This window comes from Grammomys surdaster, unplaced genomic scaffold (assembly GCF_004785775.1).
Source record: "Grammomys surdaster isolate TR1022 unplaced genomic scaffold, NIH_TR_1.0 125979, whole genome shotgun sequence".
Lineage (NCBI taxonomy): Eukaryota > Metazoa > Chordata > Mammalia > Rodentia > Muridae > Grammomys > Grammomys surdaster.
In genome coordinates, this window is record NW_021620795.1 from 2134699 (window position 1) to 2147993 (window position 13295).

Below are 13295 nucleotides of genomic sequence, written 5' to 3' on the forward strand. Positions count from 1 at the left end.
AAGCCTCCTTCCGAGGACCTTAAAGATTGAAGCCTCCTTCCGAGGACTTTAAAGATTGAAGCCTCCTTCCGAGGACTTTAAAGATTGAAGCCTCCTTCCGAGGTCTTTAAAGATTGAAGCCTCCTTCCGAGGACTTTAAAGATTGAAGGGCCCCACTTACCGGCCACTTACCGATCGATCGCCCTGACTGCTACTGGTTCTGGAACTCCGGGAATTCTAAGAAATCCCCGTACGGGCCACCAAATGTGCAGCGCCTACCACCCCGACCAGCAGGGAAGAAAGACTCGCACACCAGTTCCTTCCAGCAGCAATTTACTCAGGAGTTGCTAGTTACATGAAGCTTGAAGGTGTGCCCCCGAGCCAGCCCAGGAGCGAAGCTTTATACCCTGTGTAGGACTGCCCATGAGCCCATACCACGTCTCGCACTGTGATTGGTCAAGGACCCATGACACAAGATCAGGCCACCAGGAAGTACCGCCCCAGGACCAAACAAGGCTTGTTTACTCCAAGTCTGCAAGGGCAAGCAGGCACCATCTTTAAGGCGTGGCAGCAGCGCTCCACACCTGGCTGTCCTGGAACTCACTCTGTAGACCAGGCTAGCCTCGAACTCTCGAACTCAGAAATCTGCCTGCCTCTGCCTCCCAAGTGACTTTCTTGCTTTTTAATTCTCTCTCTCTCTCTCTCTCTCTCTCTCTCTCTCTCCCTCTCCCTCTCCCTCTCCCTCTCCCTCTCTCTCTCTCTCTCTCTCTCTCTCTCTCTCTCTCTCTCTCTCTGTGTGTGTGTGTGTATGTGTGTGTGTGTGTGTGATGGGATGAGGGAGGGTTTGAGACAAGGTTTCTCTACGTAGCCTTGGCTATCCTGGAACTCACCCTGTAGACCAGACTGGTCTTGAACTCAGAGATCTGCCTCCAGTGTGCTGGGATTAAAAGCATGTGCCAACACCACCGAGCCTTAAAACTCTTATAAAGCTAAATTTAGAGTCACTTTCCTCCAGAAATGGTTTGGTCTATTTTTGACAGGCATCAAGAGGTTGATGGTTGTGGCCTAAAGTAGTCTTCAGTTCAACTCCCTTACCTACTGCTGAACTAAAGGTTCTTACTTCCGTCAGGGCTGAAGATAATGGCTCTTGGAGGTGAGCCCATGCTTACAATCAGTGCTCTGTGGTTGGATTTGGAGTTTGGTTTTATTTAACGAAAAAATGAAGTGTCCTTACTTTTTGAGATCTCACCAATGCACTTAAGATACATTTTACTCAGAATACTCATTTTACTAGTTGTTTCTTAGAAAAGGGGATCTATTAAGGAATGTGTCCCAGATGTTAATAAATCAGATACATTCCATTCACTTTAAGTCTGGGTTTCAAGCTTGCCAAAGACACCAGTTAGCTTTCTTATTAAGGAACATAATGAACACTTCTCTGTCTTCATCTTAACCCTTTACCAACAATGACACAGTCAAACAGCATCTAAAGAACAGACAAAAATCCTAAAGTAAAGAGATAGGCGACAAACGGTACTCAAATAGTCTGCTTTGGCTGTGAGCGCTCTGAATGGAAACTGGAGAGGGTAAGAGGCCTGCTCAGGGGGAAAGATCACAGCTCAAAGAAGAGGTGGGGGAGGGAGGTGGAGGAAGGGCGGAAGCTACTCACTGAACCGGTGACATCGGAGCAGACGCTAGAAGGAGGAAGTGAACAGTGAGATTACAAGGGAGCAAGCGTTTCAGATGACAGAATCCCCGTGTCGAGGTCTAAAGCCGGGGTTGTACATGGAGCATTCGTGAAGAGAAGACGCCTGCTGTGGCTATAAAGTGATATAAAGCAGAAGACACTAGGAGATGAGGTCAGTACGGAAAGCATCCAGGCTACTGTAGAGAGCTGACACTTACTGAGATGGAAAACACTTTTTGCAGAGTGACAATATGAAGTTACTGGCGCGTCTTCAACGATTCTTCTAGCTACTTGTTGGAGAGCAAGGGGATCTCACAGGGGATCCAGAGCAGAAGCAGACTCCAATAGGGGTACCATTGGTTCTGTTCTCTCTCTTGTCTCTATTCTTTCTTAAAAAGTCTCTTCAAACATTTGTCATTTCTTTATGTAGAGTTACTGTGATTCAGTAGCACCATCTTCGATGAGAATCAGATATGCTTTTAGTTCCAGCACTTGAAAAGCAGAGGCAGGTAGATCTCTGTGAGTCTGAGGCCTGGCTGATCTACAGAGTGAATTACAAGAGAGCCAGGGCTACAGAGATGTCGGGAGCCAAACCCAGGAAACTACCTGCTGTCCTAAGAGAACCTAGGAAGTTACCTGCTGTTCTTGAAAGCCTAGTCAGTGCAAGGTTAAGAAAGGCGGTTCACAGGTCTCAGGCCTCAGGAACTTAAAGAGCATCTGATTTCCTGGAAGCTGGTAAGGACAATGGGATGGTCTAGGGCAATAAGCATTCAATCGTGGGATAGCCCTAAGCAATGACCCTCACCCAAACTTCCTGGTTTGCTGTGTCTTTATAACCTGCACCCAAAATTAAAGTTTCAGAGCTTGGTCAGAACCCCAGACTTGCTCTCACTCCTTGTGTCTCTTGTCCCTTCATTCTTTCGTCCCCTTCCCTAAGGTCTTGTCGAATCCCCGCGGGCCAGGGCACAAAGAGAGACGCTGTGACAGTAGTAGCAGTTGTACTACTACTAGTAGTTGTTGTAGTAGTAGTAGTAATAGTTAGAAATACTAGTTAGTAGTAACAGTGGTAGTAAATAATAATGAAATAATAATAATAATTCAGTTTGCAGCTCCTTGTCTTCATTTCTGTTTCCAAGTCTTTCTGGTTCTTATTCCTTATCCAGCACCACTTCCACCCCTACCTCCAGACGATGGGCAGCCTAGTCCCGATCTGAGTCCTTTCTTGTATCTAGCTCAAGTTTCTGGGTGATCACAGGTGAATCTATGGTTTTTGAGACAACACCGTTTTTGGTAATTACAAGCCTTGAGCTCCTGCCCTGAGCTCACAGGTAGGTCTGTATGCAATAATTACTTTGTATCCAAACTGGAGCTCTTTGTTTCTTCCTAACTTCCTCTTCCTCAGTCTATTCCTCCACCCTCAGTATTCGAGGTGGGGGGGGGATATTAAAGAAAGGATATTAAAAACAGCAAGAGAGAAAAGTCCAGTAAAACTCAGTGATTACTTGACAGAAACCTTTATTTCTCTTTCTTTTCTTTTTCTTTCTCTTTTTTCTTTGTTGCTGCTGTTTTGTCTTTTGGAGTTTTTTTTTTGGGGGGGGGTTAGGGTTTTGTTTGTTTGTTAACAGAGTTTCTCTGTGTATAGCCGTCCCAGAACTCAATCTATAGACCTCGCTGGCTTGGAACTCAAAAAGATCCACCTGTCTCTGCCTCCTGAGTGCTGGGATTAAAGGCATGTCCCAACACCCACCTTGACAGAAACTTTGAAATCTGACAAGGTGTATTCTAAATTCTGAAAGACAACAACTGTCAACTCAGCAAAAACTATATGCTAAAATTGAAGAAGAAATTTTAAAAATCCCATAATAAAAACAAATTTATTTTAAAAATGAATCTGTGACCACTAAGCCATCTTCACAGAGGACACTAAAAGAAATGCTTTGGTCAGAAGAAAATGATAAATACATTAAAGATATCATAGGGAATAAATAATTCCAGAACAGTTGATCAAAAGAGGCCTAAGAACAGAAAACACCACAGATGGATAAAATGACCAGAATTATCACACATCATCAGCTAACAACTCTTAGTATTAGTGGTCTCAATTCTCCAATAAAAAGATGTGTACTAGCAGACTGAATTATAAAACAGGATCCATCTTTTGGCTACCCCTAAGAAAGGCATTTCATGGGGACTTCTGGTCTGGGCTCGAGCATAGAGCAGGTCACAGGCGGCAGCTCTGCACCCAACTCCAGAAAACCAAGAGAAAGAGGGACTCCCAGGAGCTTGAACTCAGGCAGCATCCCAGGTAAAAATGAATCACCCATGATGTCTGCTGTTAGAAGTTCTAATCCAGATGCTGGCCTCCAAACTTATACTACTCAGACCTTTGAAGGGCCACTGACAAGAACATCAAACAGCTAGAGATTGACATCACTAATCTGAAGAAATCCCTCGTTTCACTGTCTGAAGAGACCTCCTAAAATCACAAAGATCCTTCTTGGACTTGATTTACTCTATTACAATAGAAAAGGCTGTGTACAGCTCTTGACTGTGTACAGCCCTTAAAGAAGAAGGTTGCCTTTACATAGACAAGACAAGGAGGGTTAAAGAGAGTATGAAATAGGTAGTGAAGGCCCTAAGAAAAATCAGAGAGAGAAAGAGACAGATGAATGCTGGTACAAGAATTGGTTTTCAGCCTCTCCAAGGTTGTCGACTCTATTTTCTCCCATCTTGGGACCATTATTTGGGTTCTTTTTGCTTTTTTCTGCTGGTCCCGGGCCCTCAAATAGGCGGACTAACTCTGTGATAAAACAGATAAATAATTTGGTAGCAAAACCTACTCAGATACATTATCATAAGTTAGCTATGGAGGACCACGAGACTCAAGATGAGGTTGTTACTTTATACAGGGTGTTTCCAAAACCCATCTCCACCCAACCTAAAAGGGGGGACTTCTGCCCCTAGACCAAGCAGAGAGGGGCCACCCAGAACCCTCTCTGACAGGCGTTCTGAATTCTTGCTTAGGCTGCGAGGCTAAGCACTGCAAGGGAATATAAATAAAAGATAAAAATATCTATCTGGGTTCCCTGAGGGACAAGCCTGACTGCATGGGGTTGATGTCAAAAGTATCCCCTCTCCAGGAAAAAGACATTGGGATGAGTATGGCCCTCATGCCTCACTGAACAATGACAGGGGGACTGGAGCCATTACAAGGTCCCCTTCAAGTACTGGAGGTCAGGCCTCTATCCCCGCCTTTGCAAGTTTAGAATTGCCACAGCCCTTCTATACTTAGAGAAGGGAGGAGATGTCAGGGGCAGCCCTGCTTACACACTGAAGGCCTAAAATCAGCCATAGGCCTAAAATTAGCAATAGGCCTGTCATACATGTATACTAACACCAAGTCTTGGGTCTCAGTGGAAAAACATTGAAACAGATGGCTATAAGCTAATGTCAACAGGCAGCTTTTGTGGAAATTTACAAGCCTGAGTAGTCATAGACCTTGTAAATAGGTAGCCTTGGCAGACAATACCATCTTAGATTAGGACAAGCGAGTCATAGGCAGAGTCATGGTGACTTGTCCCCTGAACCTCCACCCAGCCGATACCCGGTTCTGAAGATATCTGTATTCCCCCTAAAGACCCACACTCCATTGTCATTCCCTTCCCCACATCCTGCCTTTCTGTGTTTATAACCCCTGTGTGAATGAATTACGATTTGAGAAAAAATAAATTATTAAAAAAAAAGAAAGGCATTTCATCATCAAATATAGGCATAGCCTTAGAATAAAAGGAATTCCAAGCAAAGGAAACCAAGACACAAGAAACTGTAGTTGTTCTGATATCCAACAAAATAGAGTCGAAGCCAAAACTAATCAGAAGAGAATAATTCACCTGGAAGATATTATTTCTAAAAGTATACACATCAAACAATGATGTACCTAATTTCATAAAAGAAATACTGTAAGATCTAAAATCATAGATAATTCCCAACACAGTGATATTGTGTGACCTCAACACACCACTCTCAGCAATAGACGGTGATCTGAATAATACTAAACAAAGAAACATTGGAGTTGAATCAATTTGGCCTAGTCAGTAACTACAGAACATAAACCACAATTCATAAATCACAACATCATAAATCAAATGGACCTGACAAGCATTGCAGAATATATTCCACCCACTAAAGGACACACATTCATCTCACTAGCCCAAGGAACTTTCTCCAAAATTGACCATATATTAGGACACAAACCAAGTCTCAACAGATACAAGAAATTGAAATAATATTGTGCATTTGTACTGGCCAGTTTCACATCAACTTGACATAAGCTAGAGTCATTTGGGAAGAGGGAACCTCAAATGAGAAAATGTCCCCACCAGACTGACCTATGAGTGTATTTTCTTGGTTGATGATTGATGTGGGAGAGCCCGGCTTACTGTGAGCAGTGACACATCTGGGCAGGTAGTCTTCCGTGCTGAAAAAAAAAAAAAAAAAAGTAGGTTGAAAAGCCAAAAAAGAAAAAAAAAAGCCATCCAGAGCAAACCAGTAAGCAGCACTCTTCCATGGCATCTGGGTTAATTCTAATCTCCAGATTCCCTCCTTGAGTTCCTGCCCTGGCTTCCCTGGATGATAGGTTACAAGCTATAAGATAAAGTAAACCCTTTCCTCTCCAATTCGTTTTTGGTCCTAGTCTCTTATCACAATAGAAGCCCTAACCAATACAGCATTCTATCTCATCATAACAGAATAAGCTGGATATCAACAACAATAGAAAATACTCAAACAATACACTATTGAGGGATAATTGGGTCAAAGAAGATATCAGGAAGGAAATTTTAAAATTCGTAGAATTGAATGAAAACAAACTCATAGCATACTGAAGTCTCTGGGGACACAATGAAGGCAGTTCTAAAAAGGAAAGTTTATATCACTGAACATATACATAAAAAAAATTAAGAGGTCTCAAAATAATAATTTAATGATACACCTGAATTTCTTGTAATAGAAGAATTGGAGGGAAAGGAATAGGAAATAGATTGAATTAAAAAACAAATTCCTGTGTGAATATTAAACAAACTATTTTTAACTCTTCATTTATTTTGTATCTTGAGACAGTATTTTGCTCTGTAGCCCTGGCTTCTGTTGGACTCATGTTCACAGTCTCCTTGCCTCTGTGCTGGAATCATTAGCGTGTGAAAGGATCCTTGGCTAGAAACATGCTTTATTATTATTATTATTATTATTCACTTTACTTCCCACTCACTGCCCCTCCTCCAGGTCACCCCTTCCTACAATCCTTTCTCCCTCCTCCTCTGAGTAGGTAGGGATCCCCCTTAGTATTCCCCCAACCGTGGCACATCAAGTCTGTGCAAGGCTAGGCACATCCTCTCCCACTGTGGCCAGACAAGACAGCCCAGCTAGAACATAACCATACAGGTGACAGCTTTTGGGATAGCCCTCTCTCCAGTTGTTCGGGACCCACATGAAGACCAAGCTATCCACCTGCTATATGTGTGTGTGAGGCCTAAGTCCAGCCTGTGTGTGCTCTTTCGTTGGTGGTTCAGTCTCTCAGAGCCCCAAGGGTCCAGGTTAGTTGACTCTTCCTGTGGAGTTCCTAACCCCTTTGGGGCCCTCAATCCTTCCTCCTATTCTATAAGAGTCCACAAGTGGGCTGGAGAGATGGCTCAGTGGTTAAGAGCACTGACTGTTCTTCCAGAGGTCCTGAGTTCAATTCCCAGCAACCACATGGTGGCTTACAACCACCTGTAATGAGATCTGATGCCCTCTTCTGGAGTGTCTGAGGACAGTGACAGTGTACTCATATACATAAAATAAATGATTCTTTTTTAAAAAAAGAATCACAACCCTTTAAAAAAGAGAAAGAGAGAGAGAGAAGGAGAGAGAGAGAGAGAAGGAGAGAGAGAGAGAGAGAAGGAGAGAGAGAGAGAGAGAGAGAGAGAGAGAGAGAGAGAGAGAGAGAGAGGGAGAAAGGTGTTTTAGGGGCTGGAGAGATGGCTACATCGTTAAGAGAATGAACTGCTCTTCCAGATGGACCTGAGTTCAATTCCCAGCAACCATATGGTGCCTCACAACCATCTTTAATGAGGATTTGATGCACTCTTCTGGTGTATCTGAAGACAGCAATGGTATACTCACATTCATAAAATAAATAAAATCTTTAAAAATATTTTTTTTTAAAAAAGAGTGCATAAGCTCCATCCACTGTTTGGCTGTTGGTGTCTACATATGTCTAAGTCAGCGGCTGCATGGAGCCTCTCAGAGGACAGCCATGCTAGGCTAGTGTCTGGAAGTATAACAGAGTATCATTAATAGTGTCAGGGATTGGTGCTAGCCCACAGGATGAGTCTTAAGTTGTGCCAGTTATTGGTTGCCCATTCCTTCAGTCTCTGATCCATCCCCCTTGCCTTCATTTTGTGTAGACAGAACACGTTTTGTGGATGGGTTGGTGTCCCTATCATTCCACTGCGGTTCCATGCTACACTCCACAGACCCAAAGAAGCTAAACGAGAAGGAAGACACAAGCAAGGATGCTTGAATCTCACTTAGAAGGGAGAATACAATAGTCATGAAAGGCAGATGGAGGGAGGGAACTGGGAAGGAGAGGGAGTGAAGAGGGGAATGGGAGGGCATTCAGGATCGGGGAGGGACAGGAGAGATGGCCAGATGGCCATGAGAATGAATGGAAAATCTGCAACTGATGGGGGTGGGCATCTCCAGGATGAGATAGAGACCTGCAATAAGGGAGGCATCCAAGAATCAATGAGGATGACATTAGCTGTGACTCACAGCACTGTGGATATGGAACCTGAAGAGGCCACCTCCTGTAGCCAGGCAAGAACGCCAGAAGCTTTCTCTCTCTCTCTCTGTCTGTCTGTCTCTCTGTCTCTGTCTCTGTTTCTGTCTCTGTCTCTCTCTCTCTCTTCTTCTCCTCCTCCTCCTCCTCCTCCTCCTCCTCCTCCTCCTCCTCCTTCTTCGGAAGATTTATTTATTTTATGTATATGAGTACATTGTTGCCCTCTTCAGACACACCAGAAGAGGGCATCAGATTCTATTACAGATGGTTGTGAGCTACCATGTGGTTGCTGAGAATTGAACTCAGGACCTCTGAAAGAGCAGTCAGTGCTCTTAACCGCTGAGCCATCTCTCCAGAACCAGAAGCATTCTTATGTCCCCTTTCCTTCACTTTCACATCCAGCCAATGAGTTGTTTCTTCCTAAATGCTGTATTTAGCTCGGCATGGCTGTTCACACTCCTGGTGGCAGTACTAGTGAGGCTGAGGAGGAGTTTGCCTTGAGTTTGTAGACATCCTGGGTTACATAGTAAGTTCAAGATTGGCCTGGACTACATAGCACGGGGGATGGATCAGAGACTGAAGGAATGGCCAACCAATAACCAGCCCAACTTGAGACCCATCCCATGGGCTAGCACAAATCATGACACTATCAATGATACTCTGTTATGCTTGCAGACAGGAGCCTAATATGGCTGTCCTCTGAGAGGCTCCATGCAGCAGCTGACTGAGACAGATGCAGACACCAACAGGCAAACAGTAGATGGAGCTTGTGGACTCTTACCAATAAAGGGATTCTGAGTCCCACCAGCGAGATGGCTCAGCAGTGAAAAGCATTTACTGTTTTTGCAGAGAATCTAGGTTAAATTCCCAGTAGCTACATGGCGGCCCACAACTACCTGTAAATCCAGTTCTAGGCACACACACCTACATATGCAATAAATATGCCTATTCTTTAAGTTGTTTAAGAAAAAGGTAAAAAGATGATTGTACATGTAAAAATTCCCACAAATGTCAGTGTCTTTAATTGGTTGTTTTTCCTGCTTAGAAAATATCAGGTCAAGGCTGGGCATGGTAACTTTAATCTCAGTGCTAGGGAGGCAGAGGCCTGTGGATCTTTGAGGCCAGCCTGGTCTACAAAGGGAGTTCTAGGACAGCCAAGGCTGTTACACGGAGAAACCTTGTCTCAAAAACAAAAAAACAAAAATGAGAGGGGTGGAATATCAGACCAGTTGGCATTTGACTGAGCTTTGTTGGACTCAGCTGTCTTGACTACAGCCTGTAGAATGGGTTAGAGTCTGATTCACATGTTCATTCTAGGGCTTAGGCTGAAGGGTAGGAGCTACCACAGGGATGATGTCACAGCATTATCAGAAAGCAAGGCAAACCAATTGTGTTAATACATTTTGAGTTTTTTGTTCACATTCTTTCTCCTGGCCAAAGCAAGTCACACAGACAAGCCCTAAGTCAAGAGGTGGGGACACACACCACGTCCTCTATCTTTAATTCCAGTGTTCAGCAAGCAGAGAGAGACAGATCTATCAGTTCAAGGTCAGCCTGCTCTATAGTTAGTTCCATAATTGTATAATGAGACTTTGTCTCAAACAAAAAGTATACTCAACTATGTTCTGTGAAATAACTCATAGAAATAAATTATTCTCTGTAGCATATGAACCTCATGTATGTGTGTATCTCTCTCATTTAAAAAGAAAGAATGAAAGACAGGAATTAGCCCATTAATTATTTCAAATACGTGGTGCAACTGTTCCTATGAATTAATCCAAGGCACTTGGAAGACAATTACACTCTGTGTTAATAACAGTGCCAGGCTTTTCCAGTGTGCTGCACTCCAAAGAGTACTGTGTTTTCATTGACAACATTCGCCATTACATATGCATATGGAAACCAGGCATTTTCATCAAAATTACTGTAATAGCATTAAGAGATTATTATTTTTCCCAGTTTCCTTGGAAGAACATTCACTAAATCAGATTATTTATTACTTGACTGCTCTTCTATCTGTCCTGTACAGTTAGGTAACTAGAATCCTTGAAAATACAAACTTCAGAATAAAAACACGATTTTATACATTAATGATCTCAAATAAAAGAAGGGTGCTATGTTTGTGCATCACTTCTTCCGAGAAAGTTAAGTCTGTGTTCTGCTTAGGAGAGATAACACTTTTTGTCCCTGTAGGTGGCCCCCTGGTGTAGCCATTAGTTGCTAATTACTTGCAAACAAATAAACAATTAACTCCTTAAGCTGCTGGCTGGGCAAGTGTTCATTGACTTGCTAAAACTTTCTAAAACAGGATTTTAATTAGTGACGTTGGAAACCCAGCCCCCTAGTCAGCAAAGCTACAAGGTGAACTGCTGGAAGATCCCAGCTCTGCACACGTGGGGCAGGAGCCCTCCAGCTCTGTAGGATCCAGAAGAGGATGTCTCCCAGCCTCCGGGAAGGTGCTCAGCTCCGGGAAAGCAAACCCTCGCCCTGCTCCTTCTCAATTGAGAGCATTTTAGGACTGGACCAGAAAAAAGATTGTGCAAAAAGACCCCACAGACCCTGGACAGACACCCGCGGCGACTCAGGTATGTCGCAACTTAACTTCTAAATTCATCTGCGTCTTCAGTTTGCCCTTTATTTCACGCAGTGTAGAGTTAGAGACCGCGTTCTTATTCTGTTCCATGAATATAAAAAGCCTTCAACAGGGACGTAAGGGAATAGAATGCCTACCATAGGTGATTCACTCCCAGAGAGAACTAGCATTTGCTTCAGAAGATTCTCTGTGTACATGAGTCACGTCAGGCAGTCTAAATCTCTCTTCACTGAAAAATGAATGGTAGGGTCCAAAATGTTCTCTATTACCAAGGCAGTCTCCTCTCTCTCTCTCTCTGCCTGTCTCTGTCTGTGTGAATGTCTCTATCTGTGTATGTCTGCCTATTTCTGTCTCTCTGTCTCTGTTTCCCTCCCTCCCTCCCTCTCTTTCTTCTTTTTTCTTTCTTTCCTTCCTTTTTCTTCTTTTTCTTCCTTCCTTCCTTCCTTCCTTCCTTCCTTCCTTCCTTTCTTTCTTTCTCCTCCTCCTCCTCCTCCTCCTCCTCCTCCTCCTCCTTTTCCTCCTCTTCCTTCTCCTCCTCCTTCTTCGTTGTTGTTGTTGTTGTTGTTGATGGGAGAGGCAATTCTTTTGTGAAACCTTGAAGAATTCCCTAGGAAATTTCAAAATAAGCTACTAAAATGACTTTTTTCCAGAACTTTGTGGAACACGGGCATTCTAAGATGAACCTTATTCTTCTGATTTTAGAGAAAGATGGTAACCCATGTCTACATGCTCCAGATCTTCCCAGGGAGATTTCATTTCCTTGTCCAGTGGATCACCCAAAGCCAGAAGAAAGTGCTTTGAAATACAAAAATTATTTTTCAGCCTCAGAAACACGCTCTTTAAAAAGGGAGTTGAGTTGGTACCGAGGACGAAGGCCAAGAACTGCTTTTACCCAAAATCAGGTGAGAAGTTTTTCGGTTTTTTATTTTGTTTTGTTGTTCTTTGATTTGTTGTTGTTGTTTTGGGGGGGTTGTTTTTTGTTGTTTGTTTTTTTGGTCAATAGTGACATCACAAAGTAACCGATGCCCTGGTGGACAGAAGCCAGTCACTCTGGGGTCCCAGTGTAAAAGTGGCATTAATGAAAGGATGGATTCATAGTTTAACAGTCTCTGGGGAACCAATTGTTTTAAAATACATTTAGATTAACTGCCCAAATTTAAGTGCATCTTTCATCTGCACAAATGAAAGCCCAATTTTGGTGACATATGATGGAGTACTGTCACTTTAAAGAATTCCTTTTTTATTCTAGGTCGAAGTATTGGAAAATGTCTTCAGAGTGAACTGCTATCCTGGCATTGATATCAGAGAGGACCTAGCTCAAAAGCTGAATTTAGAAGAGGACAGAATCCAGGTAGGGTTCAAACACAGTTGTTACTCATGATGATAATACAGGAATGTGTCTGAGAACTGTTTTATTTTCCCTTGATTCTAGATTTGGTTCCAAAATCGTCGAGCAAAGCTGAAAAGGTCCTGTAGAGAATCACAGTTTCTAATGGCAAAAAAACCCTTCAATCCAGATCTTCTGAAATAGGTAGAAAATTATACATGTGGGCTTCTCTTCCAGTTGTACCACACAAGAAATCAATGGAAATTCCAAGTACTTAAAATGTTACTGTTTCTCTCCTGTACCTAATCTGAATATTGTTATTCTTTATGAAACTGTTGCAAATAATTATGATTCTAGCATAGTACATATTATATCTGGACATTTTTAGTTATAATGAAAAACCCTTTCCTATATATTTTTAATAAAATTTTCCAGAAATGACAGGTATATTACTATATTTTCTTCTTTGAAACTTTCACAGATGTATTCAATCTATTTTAATCATATTTATCCCTTCTTCCCCTAACACTTCCCAGATTCACCCCATTCTCCCTCTCAACCTCAACAATAACTATTTTCAAGTGAGTAAAGTTAATCTAATAAGTTACTATGTGTATTAAAATCACGAAGTTCATAACTAACTGATTCCACAGGCTGGTTACAACTTACAAAGTATTTCAAAATATGATAATAATAATAAAGGGTTTAATCTATTTCAATTAGTTTCTTTCAGGTACCTTTTGAAACACTATTATACACTGAGCTATTTGTGAATCTTCTGCTGATTTCTGGTCATGTGCTCAAACAAATCTACAGCACACCAATTTTAAGTTGTTTTTTCTTTTATCGTCATTATGGCCAAGTGCAGACATAAGAGCATCTGCTCTCATAT

General features: G+C 42.4%; 1 protein-coding gene across 2 annotated transcripts; it reads left to right on the forward strand.

Moving 5' to 3' along the window:
* Positions 1 to 1713: 1713 nt before the first annotated feature.
* Hesx1 (HESX homeobox 1) lies at positions 1714 to 12844 on the forward strand. 2 transcript variants are annotated; one of them, XM_028754114.1, is made up of 5 exons: positions 1714 to 1838; positions 10792 to 11068; positions 11779 to 11978; positions 12326 to 12427; positions 12509 to 12844. In XM_028754114.1, exons 2-5 carry the CDS (start codon positions 10918 to 10920, stop codon positions 12605 to 12607), a joined length of 552 nt encoding a protein of 183 aa, XP_028609947.1. In that variant the 5' UTR covers positions 1714 to 1838; positions 10792 to 10917; the 3' UTR covers positions 12608 to 12844. The 2 variants fall into 2 exon arrangements, with proteins under 2 accessions (XP_028609947.1, XP_028609948.1); XM_028754115.1 differs by lacking the exon at positions 1714 to 1838 and adding an exon at positions 2864 to 2994.
* Positions 12845 to 13295: the final 451 nt, after the last annotated feature.

What these genes read in the sequence shown, in the direction of transcription:
- Hesx1 (XM_028754114.1), top strand. Translation starts at nt 10,918, where the DNA reads ATGTCTCCCAGCCTCCGGGAAGGTGCTCAGCTCCGGGAAAGCAAACCC. An exon ending in AGACACCCGCGGCGACTCAG is followed by an intron (nt 11,069 to 11,778) that starts GTATGTCGCAAC and finishes TTCTGATTTTAG; the next exon opens with AGAAAGATGGTAACCCATGT. An exon ending in CTGCTTTTACCCAAAATCAG is followed by an intron (nt 11,979 to 12,325) that starts GTGAGAAGTTTT and finishes TTTTTATTCTAG; the next exon opens with GTCGAAGTATTGGAAAATGT.